Genomic DNA, 26351 nt, shown 5'->3' on the forward strand with positions numbered 1-26351 from the left:
GACGGGCAGGTCCATTAACGAGGTTAATGACTTTGTCAATGGCCTCAATAGGCTGTTGAGAGGTCGGCGGGCGCACAACTGATTCGGCTGCGCCCCGCCGACCTGAAAATCGAAATGACGTGGGGTGATATCGGGGGTTCTGTTCTGAGCAGAGCAGGGACTGAGTTCCTTGTGGGGCGATTTGCTAGCGCTGTTTCCCAGAAGGAAGAAACAGTTTGGACCAGTACTCTTATTTCCCAATTTTTACTGTTTTTTCCTTCTGGGTGGGGTGGATTTAAACTAACTCGTCAGGGGTGTGGGAACCAAGAGATAATATCAGGGAGCAATACTGGGGTGCACAGAATATTGGAAAAAATAAATAGCACTAGAGTAGCAAATAGTAAGTTAATAGGTGGGGTCTTCTATAGGCATATAAATAGTAAAAGGGCAGTAAAAGCAGGAGTATGAACAATGAGAGACCAAAAAGATGATTTACGCATGGAAGCAGTGGGCATAGCTGAGGCTATTAAATTAACGCTTTAGATTTGATTGAAGAAGATCATAGTCATGGTGAAAGAGGAAGTAATTCAGACACATGAAGGGTTTAAAATTGATATGGAGGAGATATGATAAAAGCTGTCTATAATTAAAGTTGATAAGAGATCAGGGCCAGATGAGATGCATACAAGAATATGGAGAGAAGTGAGTGTGAACATTGCAGAGGCACTGGCCATAATGTTCAGATAAGGTGCCAGAGGATTGGGGAATTGTAAATGTTAAACCCCTGTTCAAAAAAAGGGTGTAAAGATAAGCCCAGCAACAGGCTAGTCACTTTAACTTCAGTGGTGAGGAAACTTCTGGAAACAATAATTTAGGTCAAAATTAATGGTCACTTAGGATCCAGTATGGAATTGTTAAGGGCAAATTGTGTTTAACAACTTGCTGGAATTTTTTGAAGAGGTACCACAGAGGGTTGATGGAGGTGATGCTGTTGATGTGGTGTACATGGGTTTCCAAGAGGCATTTGATACAATACCGCACAACAGACCTGTGAGCAAAGTTATAACTCATGGAATATAAGGGACAGGAGCAACATGGATACGATATTGGCTGAGTGACAGGACAAGTGGCAGATGAAATTCAATGCAGAGAAGTGTAAGTGATTCATTTTGGTCGGAAGAAGGTGGAGATGCAATAGAAAATAAAGGGTACAATTTTAAAGGGGGTGCAGGAGAAGAGGGACCTGGGTGTATATGTGTGTCAATCATTGAAAGTTGCAAGGCAGGTTGGGAGGACGGTTAATAAAGCAAACAGTATTCTAGGCTTTATTAATAGGAGCGTAGAGTACAAGAGCAAAGCAGTCATGTTAAACTTGTATAAAATGTTGTTCTCAGCTGCAGCATTGTGTCCAGTTCTAGAAACCACACTTTAGGAAAGAAGCGAAGGCATTGGAGAGAGTGCGGAAAAGATTCACAAGAGTGGTCCCAGGCATGAGGAATTTCAGTTAAGTAGATAGATTGGAAAGGTTAGAACTGTTTTCCTTGGAGAAGAGAAAGTTGCGAGGAGATTTGATAGAGGAATTCAGAATCAGGAGCAGCCTGGACAGAGTAGATAGGGAGAAAACGTTCCCACTGGTGGAAAGATCAAGAAAGAGAGAGCACAGATTTAAGATAATTGGCAAAAGAAGCAATGAAGACATGAGGAGAAACCTTTTCACACAGCAAGTGGTTAAGATCTGGAATGCACTGCCTGAGGATGTGCTTGAAGCAGGTTCCAATCGAGGCATTCAAGAGGGAATTGGATTATTACCTGAAAGGGAAGAATATGCAGGGCTACGGGGAGAAGGCAGGGGAATGGAACTTGGTGCATTGCTCATTCGGAGAGCTGGCATATACCTGACAGGCTGAATGGCCTGTGCTAGGAAATAGGAACATAGGGAATAGGAGCAAGAGTAGGCCATTTGGTCCCTTGAGCCTGCTCTACCATCTAACTAGATCATGGCTAAGCTTCTACCTCAACACACTATTCCTGCACTATTCCCATATTCCTTGATGTCTTTAATATCTAGGAATCTATCGATCTCTGTCTTGAACATACTCAAAGACTTAGGGCAGGATTTTCCCCGTCAGCAAGCGGGGGGGTGGAACTCCTGACGTCACCGCGCCCCCTTTAAATTTTCAGGTAGGTGGGGGCGCAGCAGAATCAACTGTGCACCCGCTGACCTGTCAATGGCCAATTGAGGCCATTGACAGAGTCAATTAACTAATTAATGGACCTGCCCGTCCAACCTTAAGGCTGGCGGGCAGGCCAGGAGCCCTAGCGGGCATTAGAAAAAGCATGAAACCTCATCCACGGGCGGGATGAGGTTTCATGTAGGTTTTTAAAAATTTTATTAACTTTTGAAAAAAATTATGGACATGTCCCAACTCACGTGACAGTGTCGCATGAGGGACATGTCAACGAATTTTTTTTTTCTATTTTTATTATTTTTTACAGTAGAGTCGATCTCCCTGAGGCAGCACTTAGCCTCAGGCAGATGAATGCACTCTTTTGTGCATGTGTGCAAAAGAGTGCACTCTCAGGTTTAGGGATTCCCCCCCGCCCACACAGGGAGCGCATAGCGCTTCCATGCGGACGTCACACTGGGCTGGCCTTAATTGGCCCGCCCACGTAAAAATGGCGCCACGCCCCCAATTGGGGGGCGCCAATCGGAGGCGCGCACTTCAACTTCGTCCCCGACAGGAGGGAAAATCCTGCCCTAAGCTTCCACAGCCCTCTGGGGTAGAGAATTCCAATGATTCACCACCTTCTGAGTTAAGAAATTCCTCTTTATCACAGTCCTAAAAGGCCTACCTCTTATTCTGAGACTGTGTCCATTGGTTCTAGACTCTCCCACAGTCAGAGGAAAAATCCTTTCTGCATCTATCCTGTCAAGCCCAGTCAGAAATTTGTATGTTTCAATGCGATCACATCTCATTCTTTTAAAATCTAGAGAATACAGGTCCATTTTCCTCAATCTCTCCTCATACAACAATCCTGTCATCCTAGGAATCAGTCTGGTGAGCCTTTGTTGCACTCCCTCCTGGACAAGTATATCCTTCATTAGGTAAGGAGACCAAGACTGTACACAATACTCCAGGTGCAGTCTCACCAAGGCTCTATACAATTGCAGTGAAACATCTTTACTCCTGTACTCAAATCCTCTTGCTGTAAAGTCCAACACACCATTTGTCTTCCTAATTGCTTGCTGCAGCTGCATATTAGCTTTCAGTGACTCATGGACAAGAACACCCAGATCCCTTTGGATAACAACACTTCCCAATCTCTCATCATTTAAGAAATACTCTGCATTTCTGTTTTTCCTGCTATAACAATTCTATTATTCTGTGATTCCTTTAAGTCAATCAGTCTGATGATATTGTCTTTGTTGTGATATGATGTGCATATACCTTCCAGGAAGCGGATTTTAAGCTACTGTCAATCAATACACATTGACAGAGTGTGATATATCGTCCCATGACTTGTAGGCAGTGGGCAAGTAGCAGGATAGAGATCAAATATACTATACTAAGCCTCCTAGTAAATCTATCTATATACAGTCTTACCTTCAAATAATCTCTGTGTCTGATTGGTACATTTACATCAAAGAAAAGAAGAACATAGCAGTCTTGTCTCAATTTATGTATGGAAAATAATTACTTGGCTGAGGGATGGGCTGTTGTGAGTGCCCCTTCTGGTGCCCCTAATTCTGAGCAAAAGGAGATATCTTACACGTCTCCCTGATAGTCAGGAGGGTCATGTCTGTGCTTCCTCTACCTGTGCTTCCTCTTTGCTGTCAGTGCTCCATGAACCCAGCCCTGATTGTGGCCAATACCTCAGGTTCTACCCCAATCATGACCACTGCCACAGCTCCTGCCCTGGATCATGAGCAGTGCCTCAGCTCCTCCCCTGGATGATGACTAGTGCCTCAGCTCCTCCACTGGATCAAGACCAGTGCCTCAGGCCCTTCTCCCCCTTATCACGACCAGTGACTCAGCTCCTTCCCCCACCCCCATATCGTGGTCAGTGTCTCATGCCGCTCACCCAACACCCCCACACTCTGAATCATGGCCAGTGCCTCACCTCCCCCACCCACCCCCCCAGATCATGGCTAGTACCTCATCTCCCCCAGTCTCTCCATTCCTTCCTGGATCATGACCAGTGTCTCAGTTCTTCTCCTGGATCATGGCAAGTGCCTCATCTTCCCCACTCCTTGGATCATCACCAGTGTCTCAGCTCCTACCCAGACCATGGTGCCTTAGCTCCTGCCCTGGATCATGACCAGTGCCTTAGCTCCTCTCCTGCATCATAGCCAGTGCCTCAGCTCCCAACCTCCAAACCCTTCCAGATCATGGCCAGTGCCTTAGCTCAGTTTCCCCCGATGGTGATCAATGCCTCAGCTCCCCCACATGCCCGGATTATGCCCAGCGCCTCGCCTTCCCCTGATGATGCCTTGTGCCTGGGGCCAATGTCTCACTTCTTAAGGTGCCTAGCGCCTCACCTCCCCTCGCTTGTGGACAGTGCCTCAGGTCCCCTGTGATCGTATCCAGTGCCACAGCTCCCTTCGATTGTGGCCTCCACTATCTGTCAGGGACTGATGCCCTGGGTCTCCAGCCTTGCAGTGTTTTCCTTTGCTACCAAATTTCCCCATAGTCTGTCCACCTTCCTATTGCTATTGGGGTCTAGAAATCTGTTTGAGTCAATGGTTTCAGGGAGGGAAAAAGGAAATTATTGAAAATCCAGCCCAGACCAACCTGCCTTGAGTCTTTTGTGAGATGTACTTGGTGACCTTTGCCCAAACAGAAAACTGACTGGCAAGCTCAATTAGGAAGATAATAAGGATTGTTGAAATGAGAGAAGCTTCACAGCACGACTGTTTGTATAATTCCTGGGAATTTGATTTTAACACTGGGTGCTTAAACTTGAAAAGCATTTGTAAAGGAAATATGAACTTTTTTCTAATATTACTGTGGGATACTGAAGCAGCCTTGTGTGGGGTGTGTGTGTGTGTGTGTGTGTGTGGGTGGGTGTGTGTCTGTGTCTAATTTAATTAAACTGAAGACAGTCATATTACAAGGTTTAAAGCATCTCAAGGGATACTAAGGATGGGAAATAAATGCTGGCCTAGCCAGCAAAGCCCACGTCCCATGAATGAATTTTTAAAAAAGGTGTAAAAGCAGGCATTTTGAAATGGAGGAGGGTAAGCCAGGATGAGATCCAGTAGATACAGTATGAATGGGAACTTGCATTTGTAGATAAGTTGAGAGGTTGTTTGAATTTAAAAGAGGTGTGATAAGAAGTTTTACAACAGGCAAGAATCATAAATAGCTAAGGCAAAGTTATTAAGTTTATTTTTGCCGAAAGTGCTGGCCATAATGACTACATAAAGATTTTTATATTCTGGGAAAGATAACTTCCAAAGAAAGTTTAAAACAATGGGTTTTAAAGATCAAAAGGGAGAAAATATATTTAAGGGAATATTGAAAGCTGTACGGTGAGCGACCATGTGGGATCTTGAAAGGTGGGCTATGCGAAGACAGACCAGTGAAAAGCAGCCTCTAGCCACCCCAGAGAAGTGCTTGCTTGTTCCAGAAAGCAAGGTTTTGTTAAAAACCTTGGAATTTCATTGTCCTGTGAGAGGAATAGTGAAGCTGTGAAATATCTTCCTTATAGCAACAGTGGGTGCCTTCTGGTAATATTACTGGATGTTTTATAGATTAAGAATCTATTTGGACTGTTTCCTGGAAAAAGGTGTTTATTTGGGAGTCTAGCTAGGTATAAATTTTTTGGGAAATGTTATAAAAATAAATTTAACTGTAATCTTGCATATTTAAGTTTTTTTGTTCATAAATGCTTTAATATTTAAAATCCATAAAAGTGGTAGTGGAATCTTTACTTCTGACTTCAGTGCCCATACTTCTTGTAATAAAAATACAAATTGCAAATTATTGTGATAGCTTGGCCAAGTTTCCCTTTGGGATTTGGTCAGCCCGGCGATTACCACCTGCCATATCATAACACATTTGATTTCATAGCCCTTAAACCCTTTGATAGGTATATAACTTCACCAAGGAATTAAAAAGACTGCCTCAATAAGTAGAGTTGGCAGTCAAGTTCGCCCATTTGCTTTGGCAGCAAGGCAATGGTTAGGTACCATACCTCCATCAATACAACACATCTAAGCAGTTTAAGCTTGCAGTTCTTTGTGGAAATGAAGACAGCCTGAGAAGTCCCAGTTTGACACCACTTAATGGAATCAGAATTTCCATAAGAAGCCAAGCTTTACTAAAGCTGAAGATGATTGTCAATGTGCCTAGAGCGGTAGGTGATTATGCAAATTTAAACTCAGTAAAATTAAGGTACAGATTCTGCAGTCACATGAACACACCTGTTCTTTCTTGCCAGTGAGCTCTATCCAAAACAGCCTGTAGCCTTGGATTGGATTGTTTGCATACGCAGGGGGATCCCAGGAGGCCACAATGGAAGTCGGTGAAGTGGCAACAACTTTAAAATTTTCTGCTGGTCCCGGAACTTGCACTGTTTAGCGTAGAAAAAAATGTTAAAAACATTAAGGAACAACACTACAGTGTAATTTTTTTTTTAAATTACAGAAATGCACAAGTTGACTAGTATCTGAAAAAGAAAAGTAAGTAAATATTTCAGGTGTCCTGGACTTCTGATAAAGGTTCCCACCTTAACCCATTCTATGTCTGTCTCTTTTTGATGCTGGATGATCCTTTGTATCTTTCAAACATCTTCTAATTTTATTTCCGATTTCACGTGTTTACAGTTTTTCACGTGTTTAATTTTCTTTTTCCTGCCAATCAACGTTAGATATCTGACAAATAGTCTTACTCAAAAAATAATATATACTATTCACCAGCTGAAGAAGGGATCACACTCATAATTCTCTCTCTCTCTCTGATACAAAGCAATTCCCTTTCTTCTGCCCCAAAACATGGCTGAATCCCAACCCCAGAACAGTACCTCTTACTCCACCAATGGGGCTTGTGTCTATCTCTTACAGTAGCCATCCTTTGGCCTGTCTGATTGCTAATGTTGTGTCAATTATTGTAAATTAGTGTACTGCCTTTGGGTCTTGATCACTGGAAATTGGTTTGAAACTTCTTAAACTTATTTCAAAGCAGAACATAAAGTCACGTAGCTAGGAGAATTTTATCCTATCAGTCTGGAATGCTTTGCTTCTCTACACTAGAGATTGGCAATCCTGAATTCTGGCTCAGTTGAGTCAGACTACTTGTGAATGAGTAAATGGAGCAATGAGTGCCGTTTCTACTGATTATGTTACACTGTCACACTAGCTTTCTCAGTGAGTACTTTAATCAGCAGAAAGTACTGAAAATCCAGCAGGACTGAAGAAATGATGAGGTATTTTGAATATAAAGGGAAGAAATGTTATGCAGCAAACAATAAACCTTGATTTAATGTGTTATGTTGATTCAATAAAAGCAGCATCAGAAAAAAAAAACAAATCCAAACAAATTCTAAAGGATTAGGCATGCAAGTAATCAGCCCTAATCAGTATAATGAGGGAAATAGATTTGTGACTGAAGTACATGTGAATTTTCAATGAGACATTCATTCGACTCATGTCATGGTTTCTCTATGCCACATTGTTAATATTACCGGAAAGGCTAATTTCCAAAAGCTTGCACTTTCTACAATGCAGTGCACTTTGGATGTTAATAAGATTACCAACTGGAATAGTAAAAAGCTATTGAAATGCTGGACTCCGCGGTACTGGTGAGCAGAATTAAGTGTGAATTAATGGAGGCTTCACAGCCCAGCCACTGCTGCAGGTTATTTCAAAAGTGTGAAAATGAAAATTATAAACAGGATTTGCAGTCCCCAATCTTATTACATCCAAATTCAACTAATGAGACCATCAACCCTCTAGAACTCCCAGTCCGTTAGTGAATTTTACATTTTAAGCAGATGTGGAAGCTCTGTGCTAAACTGCAGCTAATCCTTTTAGCCCCTTTCTGATGCATTAAACACCATCTTTATAAAGTAATTTTAATAAGTATTAGACATTTTAAAAATAATGTTAACATCTTAATCGTGACTAAATCAACATTTTCAGACACATTAGCACAAATTAAATTAATGCCGATTAGTGCCTCGCATAATTTTGAATTTTCAAATTTGGAACAGACTGTTCAATTTTTATGAGTGTCTGAATCCAGTTTCCAGTGTTTTAACTCTTTAAGTACAGTATTTGCTCTCAACGTACATTGCAAGAGTTTGCTTCTCTATATTGGTTCCTGTTTTGTCCCATCCATTTTTTGAGGGGAAGTCATGTTCCAGAAAAGATGGGAAGTGAGTAAGGGTGTTACCAGAGCAATGTTAGATCAGTGGCATCCTGTAAGTAGCCAAGACCTAGTCCTAGCCAATTTCCCTCTTGCCAACAACCTTGCCAACAGCATAGCAATGAATGTTCTGTAGTTTACAGGACAAGCTGTGAAATTTGTCCGGTTATATCAAACAAGCTGGGCCTGAGGCTGTTATTAAGAGTTCAGCTTTGTATATTAAGAACCTTACACCTCTTTGAAGAGCCAAGGGGCCACTGATGCAGAATTAACCTCAAATATTCTTCATCAACAACTGTATCGAGCTGCATTATTGCTTGGGAATGTAATACCTCCTTCAGGGAACAATGAGCTATTCCAGCCAAGTTATTTTATTCCTTTTTTGTTTAGTTTGCCCAGTTTAACAGTGGGTTTCAGATTGTCTGTGTTCTTCATTTTGTTCACGTTGTACTCGCAGAAGTATAGACTAATCCATTTAGTCTGTTGGCATGGCTGGGTGTACTCAGACATGACATTTCCAAGTTTCATTGTTAATGGTTAGAGATAGCTCCGGCAGATGGCTGACAAGGTGGCTTGCGATTTTTTACTGCCTTGATTTGAGAAGATTGTGGGGTGGGTTTCTTTTCTTCCTGGCACTTAAGGTGGGATATTCTTTTCCTCATCTTCCATTGAATGTCAGTTATTTTATCCAGGATGGAAGATAATATTCTTCAACCTGATCTCTTGTGCTAACTATTTAAGGTGGCAATAAAAACAGGAAGTGCTGGAGATCCTCAGCATGCCTGGCAGCAGCTGCGGAGAGAGATACAGAGTTAACGTTTCAGGTCTGTGACCTTTCATCAGAACTTAGGTTTCTGATGAAAGGTCATTGACCTGAAACATTGGGTTTATTTTTCCAATGAAGATCAGGAACCCATCACGGGGTTATTTCTGGGCTGTGAACTTGCTCAAGGTGGCAGGGTGTCTTCCAGCTAAATTTTACAGGAGGTGGACGCTTAATAGGTTATCTTTGTGTTCGCCATCCAGTCAGGGCGGGAGCTGCAAACAGTGTGGCCTAATGCAAGGGAGGCTAATAGCCCTTACTGTGTGGCCAGCAGAATCACACTTGAGGCCCAAATAGCAGGAGCAGCAGGAAGGCATTGGAGCGGCAAACAGTATCAGGGGAGTGGCTTAGACCTCACTAGGCCCATGGTGACTGGAGACATCCATCTCCAGGAATTCCACACACTCAATGGCAAAGCTGTGTCATGGGAAGATAGCAACCTTGCCTTTCTCTGCTGAAAACATTGAGATCAACTTCAGCTGCCAAGCAACCTCGGCCTCCAGGTGTGCAGCAGCCTCCTCTCACTTGCCGGGGTGTGCACACAGCACGGGGGGGGGCCGGAATTGCTCAATGCCGGCAAAATTGCTGTACTGCTGCAATCATCAGCCTCAACTGATCACAGAATCACAGGATCACAGAATCACACAGTGCAGAAGAGGCCCTTCGGCCCATCGAGTCTGCACCGACATGTGAGAAACACTTAACCTACCTGCCTAATCCCATTTACTAGCACTTGACCCATAGCCTTGAATGTTATGACGTGCCAAGTGCTCATCCAGGTACTTTTTAAGTGATGTGAGGCAACCCTCCCAGGCAGTGCATTCCAGACCGTCATCACCCTCTGGGTAAAAAAGTTTTTTCTCAAATCCCCCCTAAACCTCCTGCCCCTCACCTTGAACTTGTATCCCCTTGTGACTGACCCTTCAACTAAGGGGAACAGCTGCTCCCTATCCACCCTGTCCATGCCCCTCATAATCTTGTATACCTCGATCAGGTCACCCCTCAGTCTTCTCTGCTCCAACGAAAACAACCCAAGTCTACCCAACCTCCCTTCATAACTTAAATGTTTCATTCCAGGCAGCATCCTTGTGAATCTCCTCTGCACCCCCTCCAATGCAATCACATCCTTCCTATAATGTGGCGACCAGAACTGCACACAGTACTCCAGCTGTGGCCTCACCAAGGTTCTATACAACTCCAACATGACCTCCCTACTTTTGTAATTTATGCCTAGATTGATAAAGGCAAGTGTCACATATGCCTTTTTCACCAGCCCACTAACATGCCCCTCTGCCTTCAGAGATCTATGGACACACACGCCACGGTCCCTTTGCTCCTCAGAACCTCCTAGTGTCATGCCGCTCATTGAATTCTTCCTTGTGAAAGTACTCCTTCCAAACTGGCTCCTTAATTAACTTGATCGTATTCGCCCCACAGCCAGGAAGGTTGTCATTGCCACAGTGTGGCCACCTCTGTAGAAAGTGCGAGGAGGCAGGAGCATGTTGAAGAGCTGATCCGGCGCTCTTTAATGGAATTTTCTGCTCCCACCCCTTACCCCAAGCACCCCTCCCATGCCCAACCCCCCCACCCGACCCACACACAGCCTCTACAGCCACCTCCATGTGGCTAGGAAAAATATTCACTCTGTTTCTCTCTACACAATTGCTGCCCATACTGCCAGACCAGCTAGGCATTTCTAGCATTTTCTGCTTTTATTTTGCTTTATTTCAAGCGTTGGCAGTACTTTGCTTTTGACTTAATATGATGCATTTGTGGGGTGGGGGGTGGGGCAATGGGCATGTGTTTCAGTTTTTGTGAAAGAGGATTTCTTTTATTCTTTCACGGGATGTGGCTATCGCTGGCTAGGCCCAGCATTTTTTGCCCATTCCTAATTGCCCTTGAGAAGGTGGTAATGAGCCACCTTCTTGAACCGCTACGGTCCAGTTGAAACAAGTGTTGTACAAATTTCACCTTGGTTGGAATAATTACCACACAATCAGGGCTCCCTGAAGGCTACAAAATAAATAATGCTATTTATTAAAGAACAGAATTCAGTGAGAAACCCTAGTGGAGCTACGTCTTTGGCATTATTACTAGAGGTTCTACATGGCCGGTCTCTTGCGTTCTAGCAGAGAAAGATCATTATTTTAATTCCTAACATTTTAATGCTTGTAGACATGATCATTTATAGTTATTTATAACTATATTATAGATCATTTATAGGACAACTATTTCAACTGCACACATTCTGCACCCCCCGCCCCTTTAGTCATTGCGGAGGGTGAAGTGGTCTACTTCCGTGTGTAAAATTGGGCAGGATTTTTGAGGATTTCCCACCCCACCACCTGAGGAGTCGGATGGGAACACGTCCCCTCTGATACCGGCTGCCTGGCCGACAATTAACGTTCAGCAAGTCATTAAGTGGCTAAGAGTGAGGTTTCTGCCCCTATCTGCGGAGGAAGTCCCGCCTTAGGGAGCTGCTGGCCAATTGGGTGGCTGGCAGCCCTGTAGTCCCAGCAACACCAGGTTTGTGCGGTGGTCACTGTTGGGAAAACAATCAGAACCCAAAGGAGAGAAGGTTGAGGAGGCCAGACTGAAGGTTAGTCCGAGTTAGAGCCGGGCCCTGGCTGGCAGGCCCCAGTGAGGGGAGTGAGGAGGTTGGGGGCTGGGTTAGAGAGGCCCTGGGTAGGAGTTGGGTCGGGTTAAAGGGGGGTATGACCATTTGGGATTGCCTCCAATGGGCACAGAGAATCTGCAAAGGAGGAGTCCTTCCCCTTTGCTCGTCACCAGCGCGTACAGCTAAAACTGCCGGGCTACCCACTTCTCATGGCCTCCCCCTGCCACAGGTAAAATAGCGGTGGGGGAGGGTGAGGCCCTTAAATGGCCATTAATTGGCCACTTCAGGGCTCCAATAAGCCCAAGGGCAGGCAGATAGCCTGACTTCTGTAGCGCCTCCCGTAAATGGGAGACAGGTCTAGGTGGCGGGTAGGCAGTAGCCAGGCCAATTGCTTCATTTTACGAGCCTCCCCGCCTCCAAAACTTTCAGTGAGGCACCGTAAAATTCCTCCTTACGTTCTGTTTAACCTTGTGACTACAGGGGAGGGAAGAGTCCAGTAGATGAAAGTGCAATGATAAGCACTGGCTTAGATGTTAGGAGATACTTAATCTTTTGTAAGCAATTATCTGGAATAAATCACCAGCACATGTAGTGTGTGTTTACTCACTGCAAGCATTCAAAACAGGGCTGGACAAGTTCCTGTGAGTGACGAACGTAGCTGCATGTTGAAAGGTAGATGGGTCAATATAGTTTTGTGCACCCAGTCAGCATGAACGACTGGAACTTGATCGATTGCCTTCAGAATGGTGAGAGAGAAATTTCCCAAAGTTCTTTTCTTAAATGTTCTCTATTTTTTAACTGTCTTTATTTTTTAACTTTCCCGAATTACTTGGATTCAAAAAAAAAACAGCCTAGTCACCATCCAGCGACCTTTGTCAGAGAATGCATATATGTGGATGTTGGGTGAGACATGGAGCAGGCTTGGCAGCAATGCTCTGTGCAATTAATAGTCTAACCAGCACTAAAGGGTAGGCTTTACAAATTTGAGTCGTTGATACAGGACTTTGAGCACAGAAAAAGCAATTACTGGGAATCTGCCTCAGAAGCCTGCATGTCCAGTAGCATTCTTGTGCATTCATTTCGCCATGCAAAATTCTATACCCAAATTAACATGTAATTTCATTCCGTTCATGAAGACCATGCCCCTTTAAGCCAAGGGCGGTTTCTGCTTTAATATTCTGATAACATCTTTAAGACAGGACAGCATTTCACAAAGTTGCCTCATGTGGAATACAGAGATTAGACTAAAGTAATTAAATAGGGTGCTCAATCTTCTCTTAAGTATTGGGAAAATAAAAACTAGAGCCCATATACAAAGCAGAGAATGCATCACAGAACAATTTAATCTTGAGATACAAAGCACTCATTGAAAGCCAGGTTCCTATACTTCAGGTGATTATTTCAAAAAGAGGGATCTTGCCACGAGCTCTTAAACTGATTAAAGAGATAGACTCTGGGTTCACTTTTCCACATTTCTATATGTTTCATTGGTATCTGATGCAACCTGCATGTACGGGCAATCATTTTAACAGAAATTATATAGCATTAAAATGGATTACAGTCACATACTGAGATTAGGCGCTTAGAATTTATACTCAGAGAAATTGCAGTAATAACATAATCGATGGGGACACTATTGGGATTTGAGCACAATGAGCCGTTTAGATTGGATACCTGAGCGCACAAAAAGCTACAAAGTATAAAAAAAACTGTCATTCTATTCTATCCATGCTGAACCAGGGGATTTTCAACACACTACCCTTGGTTGGGGTTATCTTGTCAGCTCTATTCAACACAAGCCGGATTTAGATAATCAAACTTTCACTTGGTTTTTGAACCAGAGAATGTAAAGACCCTTCAATAATATTTACTCATGTTCGCAGCTTAACCATAAAGGTTCAAATACGGATGGGCAGAAAGGAGGAAAATGTAACTTCTAGGCCTATAGATGCTTTCATTTCACTGGATTTATACTGTAAATTTTTAGAGTCCTTGCATGTTTTGATACGTTATGAGAATAGGCAGGTGGAGCAAATGAAGGTCCATCAATCAGGTTCACTTACGTGCTTTATCAAATTTATTTCATAATGTCAGAAAGGTCTCAATGCATAATTTTTCTGATAACCTAATGGGTGAATGCACTAAATCACACAGATTAGATGTTAAGAGCCTTCAATAACATTTACCCATGCTTGCAGCTTAACCATAATGGTTCAAACACGCATGATCGGGAAGGAGGAAAACATGACTTTTAGGCCTATTGATGTTTTCATTTCACGGGATTTATTCCATGGGCAGGATTTTCAGGTCGTCAGGCGGGCGTGGCCAGGAAACGGTCCGCCGCCCGTGATTGGCCCCTGACTGCGCTTTCATGTTGGCTGGCCAATCAACGGGCAGCCAGCATGAAAGATGCGCTGAAAGGCTCAGCGCTGCCAGGGTGGGGGCAGGAGGAGTCCAAGTGCAAAAGTCTGCACATGCGCAGGGCAGCGCACCCTGAAAGCTTCCTGAAGGCAGGGAGCTGGCTCAGGGAGCTGAACAGTTTTAAAATCAAAAATAAAGATTTATAAAATCTGAAAAAAATTGTCCCGACGTGGGGCTAACTCACAATAACATGAATAGTCTAAAGATTCTGTCCAAAAATCTATACTTATTTTTTATTTAATTGTGCCCGTGGATGAGGTTTGCTATAAAATCAAAAGGCCGTTTGGCTGATTCGCCCGCCTGCCCACCCACCAACCTTAAGGTTGGACAGACCGTGAAAAATATGTTTAAATTAATTGATTAAGGGCCTTCATAGGCCGCTTAATTGCCGGCGGGTACACTGCCAACTCTCGCACGCGCCCGCCAACCGAAATATTTTACACCTGATCGGGTCAGCCGCATGCCTGTCCGTGGGACATATAATCCTGCCCTATAATTTTTTTTGAGTCCTTGCATATTCTGACACTTCTGTTACCTAACTTGCTAGAATCACAGAATCACAGTGCAGAAGAGGCCCTTCGGCCCATCGAGTCTGCACCGACACATGAGAAACACCTGACCTACCTACCTAGAGTTTTTTTGAAAAGGTAACAGAGAGGGTTGATGAGGGTAATGTTGTTGATGTGGTGCACATGGACTTCCAAAAAGCATTTGATATGGTGCCGCACAACAGACTTGTGAGAAAGGTTACAGCTCATTGAATAAAAGGGTCAGTAGCAACATGGATACAAAATTAACTGAGCGACGGGAAAGAGAGTAGTGTGATGGATGTTTTTTGGACTGGAAGAAGGTTTGCAATGGAGTTCCCCAGGCATCAGGGTCAGGTCCTTGCTCTTCCTGATAATACATTAATAACCTAGAACTTGGTGTACATGGCACAATTTCAAAGTTTCTGGATGATACAAAGCTTGGAAGTGCTGTGAACTATGAGGAGGTTAGTGTAAAGCTTCAAAAGGACATAGACAAATTGGTGGAATGGTTGGAAAAGTGTCAGATGAAATTCAATGCAGAGAAGTGTTAATTGATTCATTTGAGTATGAAGAACACACATAATATAAAATATGTAGAGACAATATAAAATAAAGGATACAATTCTAAAAGGGTGCAGCAGCAGAGAGACCTGGGTGTATATGTAATAAATCATTGAAGTTGGCAGGACAAGTTGAGAGCACAGTTAATAAAGCATACAGATTCCTCAGCTTTAATAATAGGGACATAGAGTACAAGAGCAAGAAGGTTTTGTTAAACTTGTATAAGACAGTATTCAACCCCAGCTGGAGTATTGCATCCTGTTCTGGGCATCTCACTTTTGGCAAGATGTGAAAGCATGAGGGAGATTGCATAAAAGATACACAAAAATGGTTCTAGGGTTGAGAAATTTCAGTTAAGTAGGTAGATTGGAGAAGTTGGGACTGGTTTCCTTGAAGAGGAGGTTGAGAAGAGATTTGATAGAGGTATTGAAAATCATGACTGGTCTGGACAGAGTAGATAGGGAGAAAATGGTCCCACTAGTGGAAGGATCAAGAACGAGAGCACACAGATTTAAGGTAATTGGCAAAAGTAGCAATGGAGACATGAGAAGAAACTTTTCACAAAGCAGGTGGTTAAGTTCTGAGGCACTGCCTGAGACAATGGTGGAGGCAGGTTCAATTGAGGCATTCAAGAGGGAATTGGATTATTATTTGAAAAGGAAGAATGTGCAGGGTAATGGGGATAAAGCGGAGGAATGGCACTAGGTGAGTTGCTCCTTTGGAGAGTCGGTGCAGGCACAATAGGCCAAATGGCCTCCTTCTGCACCATAACTATTCTGTGGAGTTAGCTGATCTCAGACAAGGCAGCACTTAAGTGTTAGCAATGGTTCAGTTGGCAACACACTTGCCTCTGAGCCAAATGTTCTTTGACTCAGATCTCATTCCAGCACTTGAGCACAAACGTCAAGACTGACACTCTGGCCTGAATTTTCATAACAATGGAGATATCCTCCATCGTATTAAGATGGCTGCATAGACCCGGATCCAGAAGTTGGAGGCAGCTGCTGCTTACTATGGGCAGCTGCCTCCAGTCATGTCGGATTTTAATCAGCTAGGAATGGGCAATCGGCAAGCGGGGGTGGGGCCTGCTCGCCGAGGCGTAAAATGATGCGGGGTGACATCAGACGTGCGTCCCGACGTCATCACGCGTCATTTAGATTTTTAATTCAGCAGGCATGCAGCCAACTCGGTTGCGCGCCCGCCGAACTGTCAAAGGTCTATTAAGGCCTGTTAAAAAACAATTAAGGCAATTAGCTGAGCTGCTGGTCCAACCTTAAGGTTGGCGGGCAGGTGAAGAGCCCAGGCGGCCTTCGCATTTTTCTTGGAACCTTATCCACGGGCGGGATGAGGTTTCATGAATGATTTTAAATTTTCTCAAAAATTTTTATTAAAATTAATGCACATGTCCCAGCTCATGGGCAGAATTTTGCCCTTGGTGGGCGTGTGGGCCCCACCGGCTCGGCGGCGGGCAGACAGCCGACCCCTGCCACCGAAACGGGACCCGCCGTCATTTTGAGTGGGCAGACCAATTAAAGCCCGCCCAGCGGCCTGCCTGACAGGAAGCGTATATGCAGGAGGGGGAAGGAATCCCCATCTGTCAAAGTGCGCTCTTTCGGGCTTGTGCGCGAAAGAGCGCACTGCTCCCTGAGGCAAAGTCCTGTCTCAGGGAGATTCGTGAGAGGTAAGTAAACTCTAAAAATAGAAAAATATTGAAATTATTAACATGTCCCCCTCATGTGACAATGTCACACGAGATGGGACATGTTAATAATAAACATAAAATTTATTAAATGTTTAAAAAACGGACATGAAACTTCATCCCGCCAGTGGATGAAGTTTGATGAATAATCTGGAGCCCGCTGGGGTTCCTGGCCTGCCCGCCATCCTTAAGCTTGGACGGGCAGGTCTTTAATTATCATAATGAGCCTGTCAATGGCCTCAATTGGCCATTGACAGGTCGGCGGGCAGACAGCTGATTTCGCTGTCCACCCGCCTTCCTAAAAATTTAAAGGGACCGGGATGACATCGGGGATTCCTCCCGACGTTATCCCGTGTCATTTTCCTCTTGGCGAGCGGGCCCCGCCCCCAAATCGCAGAGGGGAAAATCCTGTCCCATGTGACTGTAAAATGTTTACAACAATTTATTAGACTGTTTAAACTTAAAACTAATCTCCCTGAGGCACCTTTGTGCCTCAGGGAGATTTCTGTGCTCTTTCTCGCTTATGCATGAAAGATCGCACTGCCAACTCAGGCAAGTGTGTCCACCACCCCCCCGCGCCCACACAGGGAGTGCTCAGCGCTTCTGGGCGCGCATCACGCTGGGCGGGCCTTAATTGGCCCGCCCACATAAAATGGAGGCGCCCTGCCGATCGGGGGTGCTGATCAGCCCTGCGCCTGCCCCTGCACAACCCCCCCCCCCGATGCAGAAAAAATTCTCCCCAACGTGTGCAGATTAGACCTGGTAGAAACAGGATTTAACTTTGCGGGGTTGCTTGAGTAGGTGGGGGCTTTTGGAGAGGTAAGGTACCCTTTTGGATATGCGCTTAGAACACTTTTTAGAGAGGTAATGGGCTCTATTGGAGAGGAAAGGTGCCATTTGTGATTGTTAAAAGTATACATGGATGTGCATAAAAATTGCAGAAACTCATTGAAACTGTTAAAAAGAATGGTCAAAAATAAGTGTTAGGTTGTCAAGCAGTTAAAACTCTTACCCTTTAAATATTTGGAAAGAAAAACCGCAATGTTTTAAAAAATCAGTACTTGCTATTTCACTCTGTCTGTTGTAATAAGCTTGAGGGTTGTCATTACTGGATTAGTGCTGCATGACTGATTTCACAACCTTCCATTATCACAGTGGATGCCTCCCAGTTTACAATTTGATTGACAGTTCTTTGAAGTGGGGCTGTGAATTCCAATGCTTGTTTTTATAATGGATTAAAGAAAGTTAAATGTAGTGTCTTTTTTATCAATGAGAGTATTTTTTGAAACAAGTAATTCTTCAATCGATACTTAATGACTTTATTTTATCTCATCTCAGCATGGACCTTGAGGTCTGCCCATGGTGGATACAGGGTGACTTACCATGGTAGGTATAAGGGCAAAGGGTAGTGGTTGGGGGGGGCCATGGGTTGGCATGCGTTGGTACTAAGCTACTAGAGGGGCTATATAGGGCCATGGGGATGGGTAGAGGGACATAGGTAAGCATGGAGCAAATGTGGGTATGAGAGACCATGGGTAAGGGGTAGAGGGGCAGAGGTGGGCATGGAGCAAATGAGGGGCCATGGGGATGGGTAGAAGGATATAGGTTGACATGGAGGATATAGGGGCCATGGGGGTGAGTGGGATGTCATGATATGGTAGGGGTTGGCATGGATGGGGCATGGGGAGTGTGTGGGAAGGTAAGGGGTGTGAAGAGTGAGGGCTGGAGGACTGCTTTTGTGTTTTATCACTTTTTTAAAAATTCCACATAGTGCCAGTGCATTGAGGTAGTCCTTCCCCTGACTCTGCACTTCCAGCCCAGGAGCAAAAATTCAGGCCAGAAGTGCACTTGTAAGGGAGTGCTGCCACTGTGGGAGATGTTAAATTGAGGCCCTGTTGGCTATCTAAGATAGATGTAAAAGATCCCATGGCACTGTTTCAAAGCAGAGCAGGAGAATTATCCTAGGTATCCTGGCAGTTTTCATCCTTTAATCAATATCACAAGAACACAGTTGGGAACACAGTCTCAGAATAAGAGGCAGACCATTTAGGACTGAGAAGGGGAGGAATTTCTTCAGTCAGGGGGTGGTAAATCATTGGAATTCTCTATCCCAGAGGGCCATGGAGGCTTAGTCATTGATTATTTCCAAAGCAGAGGTTGATAGATTTCTAAACACCAATAACATCAAGGGATACGTGGATAGTGCGGGAAGATGGCAATAAGGTAGAAGAGCAGCCATGACCTAGTTGAATGGCAGAGCAGGTTTAAGGGGCCAAACGGCCCACTGCTGCTCCTACATTCCTCTGGGCGGAATTTTACGGCCCCGTTTCAGCTGGGACGAGGCCATAAAACATGGCGGGTCATTATAAATCCCATTGACGACAGCAGGAACGTAAAATCCCACTGTCGTAAAATTCTGCCCTATGTTTCTAAACAGATCATGTGGTTATTATCACATTGATGTTCATGGGAGTTTGCTGTGTGCAAGCTGAGTGGCATAATTCCAACATTACAACACTGACTACACTTCAGAAGTAGATCATTGGTTGTAAAGTGCTTTGAGATGTCTGATGTCGTGGCAAATGCAAAGCCAGAATTTTATGCTCCCCCACTGACAGGTTTTTAGGTGGCGGGAACCCCTCCAGATTCCCACCCATCCTGACCGCACAGCGATTCTATGCTGGGGTAGGCAAGGCTTTGGACAGGAAGCCCACTCTTGCCACAGTTGAGGCCTTTAAGTTGCCAATTATTGGCCAACCTGCCCAGCCTCAATTTTTAGCCTGGTGGAAGGATTGAAGTTGTGTTGGGGAAGGCCGAAAATTAACAGAGTTACATCTCTGGCAAGAAGGGGGAGAGCGGGGGTGGGGCGGGGGTGTCAGGGTGGGCCTCCATCAGAACCCTCCTCTGAATTCGGGCAGCCACCTCCCTTAAAGTCCGGTGGCCTCCGGACCTCTCTCCTTCCTTGGCCTCTCCCCCAAGATCCCAATCACTCCCTTCATGCACCCCCCCAGGCCTTTCCTACCCTCCCCATCCCGGGACCCCTTGAACTTATTTGGTCCTCCACTGCCCAGACTTAGTCTCAGGCATCCTCCTGCATTTGTTCCTCTGTCCACTGCAGCGCTGTTGCTGCCGGGACTGGAGAACTGCCGCCAATCAGTTTGGCCGGTAGCTCTTTGGCAGGACTTCCTCCCGAGTGAGGGGTGGAAATCCCGCCTGCAGCCACTTCATGCTCATTCGAGCTGTGGGGCACTCGGAGTCGGCAGGGAAGTGGTCCCCACATCCGGGAAGTGAAACCCCCGCCATGCAAAAAATTCAGGCCCACTTTAATAAAGTGCTCCAAATAGCCTTAATGCTCCTGGGCTAGGAAGGAGAAAATAAATTCAGCAAGGGACCCCACTGCTAATTTGACATCCCATGAGACCTGCTAGGAAATCCCCTTGCGGATGGGGTTAAGGACAGGATTAGACTCGGCAATAAATTCTTGTAATTATATAATGCCTCATCACATGACAATAGCCCAAAGTGCTTCCATGTAATAAATTGCTCTTGTGGTGCAATGGCTGTTCTGAAGACAGTGTAATGCAAGGTAATGCATTTGGGAAAGCAGCAAGGCAATAGATTTTTGGGTACTGGGAAATGTAACAAAGGGACCTTGACGTGCATGTTCATAGATCCCGAATGTGGCTGGATAGGTATATAAGGTGGTCAAGAAGGCATGCGAGATACTTACCTTCATTAGCCAAGGCATTGAATATAAGAACAGGGAGATTATCCTAAAAATGCATTAAACACTAGTTACTCTGTAGCTAGAGCACTGTGTGCTGTTCTGATCACTGCACCGCAGGAAAAATGTTAGCTTGGGTACAGAGGGGATTTACAAGGATACTGCCTGGACTGGAGAATTTTAGTTATGAGGAAGGCTGGATAGGCTAGGTTTGTTTTCTTTAGAACAGGGGAGGCTGAGGGGATACCTAATTGAAGTGTATATAATTATGAAGGGTCCAGATAGAGTAGGTTGGAAGGCCCTAATCCCCTTGGTTGAGGGGTCCATAACTGGGGACATAGATTTAGCATAAGTGGTAGGGGGTTTAGAGGGGATTCAAGGGAAAATGTTTTCACCAGAGGATGGTGGGGACCAGGAACTCATTGTCTGAGAAGGTAGCAGAGTCAAAAACATTTAAAAAGTACTTGGATAAATACTTGAAGTGCCATAACCTACAGTGGGATTAAACTGAATGGCTCTTTGTTGGCCTTTACGGATGTGATAGGCTGAATGGCCTCCTTCAGCGCTTTAAATTTCTAACATTCTATTCTATGCAAATGGTCCTTTTGCATAAACGGTTTAGCGATTCTTTTAATAATCAAATTTACATCTGCTGCAGCAAGTTCTGAATGGATTGCTAGTTATTATCCACAGAGAGGGATAGGACATTAGAGGGAATGAGTGACTTTATATCCCACTCCCTCAATCAGGTTCGTGCTTTGTTTCAATATTGTATTTGGGAGTCGTTGGCAAGGTTAGCATTGGTTGCCCTTAAAAGATGCTGATGTACCATGTTCTTGAACCGCTGCAGTACTTGTCAAAGCTTACATTTCAAGAATAAATGCTTGTAATGGGGAAATTAACGTCCAGGAACTCATTCAAGATTCAGTGAGGTGAAAAGAGTATTGGAAATAAATTCCGTATTAATAAAATAAACTGGTTTAATAAATGCATTTCTTCTGGTGACAAAGTAAAGGAAAGCTATACTGTTGAATGGCTTTTTAAATTAATGCAAGTATTATATGATTTGCATGAAGAGGATAATATTTGCAAAGCCTGTTTTCTCCAGTCTATCTAAATCCAAATTTTTCTCAGCACTGAATCACACGCCATCCTTACCTGTGTTAAGAAGTCATAGATGAATGAGTTGTGATTATTGAGAATTAAAAGGCCCTCTCTTTACTGGTTAACAATGAACAATGTCATGGGTAATGCATGTGAGCAAGGACTGACATACGTGTGGACCAGTGGTGTTTTCAGCAGGTCTTTGTGATCACTCAAGCTCTTTATGATTTGTGAGGCGGTTTAGATGGATAGGCTGCTCACTTGAAGTACTGAGCTAGTTATGTTAATCATACAGAGAGCTGTTAATATTTGGCATAAATCAGATTAGTAAATACTATGAATGGTGAGTCATTATTAATATTCAACTGTCCCTGTAAACACCAAATAGCTTTTATATTTCACAGCACTTCACTTTACTCATGGTAAGCATGGGATGGAATAGTTCGACAGGGTACACAGCGAGTAGAGTTAACATTTCGAGTCCGTATGACTCTTCAGCAGAACCGTTCTGATGAAGAGTCATATGGACTTGAAACGTTAACTGTATTCCTCTCCACAGATGCTGTCAGACCTGCTGAGTTTTTCCAGCTATTTTTGTTTTTGTTTCAGATTTCCAGCATCCGCAGTATTTTGCTTTTATTTATAGTGAGTAGCTACCTTGTCTAGATTACAGTTAGGTCAGAATTTGTGTTGTCTGGGCTTAATAGATTATTACAGGCCATGTTCATTGCTCCAGAATTAATTTTGGGTGGCTTGCCTTTGTTACATTAGGCTATGCTTCAAACAAGAACGTTTATCTCTGTACTCTGTTGTTTCTCACATCTTCAAAATATATTCTTCACTTAACTTTCTTTAAAAAAAGCTAACAACTTGTTCCCATGAACGTTGCTCTGTGAAGTGATCAGAAAAGCTGCCCAGATAAACTCCTTCTCAATTATCTCTGCCTCACAGGAAGTGCTTCATTTATGACCAACACCACATTAAGGTGTTTCAGGAGGAACTGAGGTTAATTTCAGAGAGACAGACCACATCTCTAGTACCCTATTTCATTGAGATAGATCAATATAGTCCCATTTACAGGCAAATATATTTGCACACAATAGAACAAACTCCCCACTCTGTACCCTAAAAAAAACCACTTAAATCAATCCATTTGATGAAATCCAATTTGGCAATTTCAAGGTGCTAAGAAAATCATAATAATGAGGGTACACTGAGTGTCAACAGTGCACGCACACAAACACACACACACACTCTCGTTTAAATCACAGGATATTGACAAGGAAAGGGATATTGGCATCGGAGTTATAAAGCATTATTGTAATAATTCAGATCTTTACACACGATCATAAGAATATTTTATGCCACTATTACCAGCTTCTTCAACTACTTACGCTCAGGCTGAGTAGATACTTTAATAGGTTGTGAACTTTGCCCTGGTCCAAAGTCATTGTAGGCTATGATCCTAAATGAATAGGTTTCTTCCGGCTTCAAATTTCCAACAGTAAGCTGCAGATCTCCATACTGGGAAGTATTTAATGCACGCTCCCTGATTTTAAACCAAGAAAAAATTAGAATGAGCAGCATAATATTGCAATGCACACCATGGAACTAAGGCACACTAGCATCTCCATCATATATTTAACAGTAAGTTTTATTAGATAGACAACTCTGTACTGTAAAGAAACGATTACGGCTTGTAAATAATCACAGGACGTGTTCTTCCAGATCTGTGAAATATCTTTCAGCTATTTTTCAGCACCAGTGTTATCAAAGCAGTGATGATAATGTTCTGTTGTGTTTAACTGATGTACTCAGCCTTCCCCAGTCAGCATTTTAAACACTACTGGGCATTTAAGTACCCTCTAGGCAATATTCAATAGCATTGCTCCTCACAATATCATACAGTGAAAATCTCAGTTGACAGTTATGCATCTGATGGAAAAGGAGGAAATGAAGAAAATCAGAACGCATTTTTAGTACACTACTGGAAGGCTGGAATCGATAATAATGAAGGAAACCAAATTTAGAAGGGACATTAAAAATAACACAAAGAGGAACTGTAAATGCTTGAACTCCAAAATAAAAATAGCAACACACAGCAGGTCAGTCAGCATCTGAAAGGCAAAAGCTATAGTAATGTTTTTGCTCTGTCTTGGTGATTAATGTGTCTGTCTCTTTCAAATACTGACTGATCAGTTGTATACTACAAGCATTTCTGATGATTAATTTACAAAGGTGGGATGTACTGTACCTTTTACAAGTCACTATATTTGTCTCTTATTCCTACACTCACAGCAGTTTGTAGGAGTGATAATAAGATTAGTGGCAAGGTTCCAGTAAATAATTATATTTACCACCTTGTGAATCATCCAAGCAATAAAAGGTTTCTCCAAGATATGTAACAATGTATAATTGGCCACCTTTAGGGAAGAAGTGATTTACCTGAGATATCTGTTGAAGCAGGGGTTTAATAACAGCTGAAGAAATCTCCCAACATAGAACATGTGAACAAACATTATTTACACTGTTTAACTAGAAAATTATTCCTAACTAGCAATTAATCATTACAAAGGATACAACAGTTGCTCCCTGAAGATTTTACACCAAAATGACAGCATGGTACAGAGAAAATAATCACTGCACTTCTTGTTACTATCAGCAATGGAGCATCGGGAAATTTCTTTTTGGCTGTAACCAACTGAGAACTTCACAAATAAATTATATAACCTTTTCAGCAGAGTCAAAATGCAAATAAAATGGAAGAGCGATTGAATAACTGGAGGTAAGGTGAATAAAATTTTACTGACTGTCAGAAAAATGACCATAAACCCTTGAAACAAGTAATAAGCAGAAAGGGCAGGGCAGGGTAGTTTTCAGGCATGATTCTAATGATTACCAGTTTGCAAAAGATGAACAAATAAAAGGAAATGAAACTGACGAAGAGAAAGGGTGACAGACTGAAAGAGGCAAAGGTAGATGAATACACATGAAGTACACAATGGTAGTCAGTAAATTAAAATTGACTCACTCAAAAAAATTTGCATTAAAATGGAACCTTTAACATTATAAAACATCTCAAGTTGCTTCACATTCACACAAAACAAAATTTGACATGGAGACACATAAGAAGGTATTAGATCAGATGAGCAAAAACTTTTTGACTTGGTCAAAAAGGTAGGTTTTAAGGAGCATCTTAAATGAGGGAAGAGAGGAGGAACAGTGCAAGGAGCAATTAAAATCAATGATGCACCAGAGACCAAAATTGGGAGAGTGCAGATATCTCAGAGGGTCTGGGGGCTGGAGATGACAAGCGGCGAGACCATTGAGGGATTTAAAAGCAAGGATGAGAATTTTTAAATCTTAACTGGGAGCCAATGTAGGTCAGCCAGCACAGGGGTGATGGATGAATGGAACTTGGTGAAAGTTAGAACATGCAGAAGAGAGTTTTGAATGACCTCAAGTTTATGGAGGGTAGAACATGGAAACCAGGCATTGGAATAGTGAAATGGATGAGGGTTTCAGCAGCAGATGAGCTGAGATGAGGCAGAGTCAGGCAATCTTATGGGCAAGGGAGAATATCCTTGGCTTAAGTGGAATATGAAAAGGGCAACAAACAGATAGAGCAGACGGATGCACATTCATTAAAATTGGAGTACAAAATTTAGAGAAGAGAAAACATATTGACAGGTATTAAGTGATATAGACAGTAGGAGCAACAAATTATTGGAAAAACATGAAAACATACTGCCATGGATAGGATAATGACAGAAAACATTAACTTGGCAATTTCAAGATGTGCAGCAATGACAGATTTGATTAAACCATTTAAGGCACAGGTCTGTGTGCATTTCCATTCCACACCTACCTGTTAACACTTTCCCTGGTGAAGTAAACTGTGTACGTCTGAATACTCCCATGCGTCTCGGCGGGTGGACGCCAGCTGAGTCGGACAAAACGGCTGGAAACCAGGACAGGGACCACATCTCGAGGGGCAGAGGGAAGGACACCGGAGTTTGGTAAGGCTGAGGGTTGAGGAGGAGAGGAACTGGTCAGTGAGGCAGGTAGGCATAGGATTCTCAGTGTGGGAACTGATAGGGTTACCAGGATTTGTGAATGAGTTGCGTCATTATTAGGTTATAAGGAGCATGTTAATGAACAAAGGAGAAAGAAAAGGACAGGGAATAAAAACTGATCATTTCAAAAAATATTTAAAAAACTATAATTCTAAAAGCACATTAAAACTTCATTAGGACAGGTAAGGCAACTCTTCAGGGAACAATATATAAAACTGTTATTAATGGAGGATGTGAATATGGCAAATACTTTCCCTCAGTGATTATAAACATTCCACATATATTCCACGCGTTGATTTATATATTCCTCATTATTTATTCAATTTCTACTTAGTCATTTTATCGTTAGTTTGACCCTTAAGCTCAGAAAACGATTGTCAATTAACACCATAGACATCTTGATAACTGCATCATCAGTGCCACTTTTTTGGCTCTTTCCCAAACCCAG

General features: G+C 43.2%; 1 protein-coding gene across 1 annotated transcript in view; it reads right to left on the reverse strand.

The window, feature by feature from the left end:
• dcc (DCC netrin 1 receptor) overlaps positions 1 to 26351 on the reverse strand; it is a gene marked incomplete at its 5' end in the record, with an annotated part of 921129 nt that overhangs the window by 317184 nt on the left and 577594 nt on the right. Inside the window, 3 exons of the mRNA XM_078539210.1 lie at positions 6407 to 6555; positions 23222 to 23376; positions 25696 to 25852. Coding sequence (XP_078395336.1) covers positions 6407 to 6555; positions 23222 to 23376; positions 25696 to 25852 — 461 coding nt within the window. The remainder of the gene's footprint in view (positions 1 to 6406; positions 6556 to 23221; positions 23377 to 25695; positions 25853 to 26351) is intronic.

This window comes from Cetorhinus maximus, chromosome 1, assembly GCF_964194155.1.
Source record: "Cetorhinus maximus chromosome 1, sCetMax3.hap1.1, whole genome shotgun sequence".
Lineage (NCBI taxonomy): Eukaryota > Metazoa > Chordata > Chondrichthyes > Lamniformes > Cetorhinidae > Cetorhinus > Cetorhinus maximus.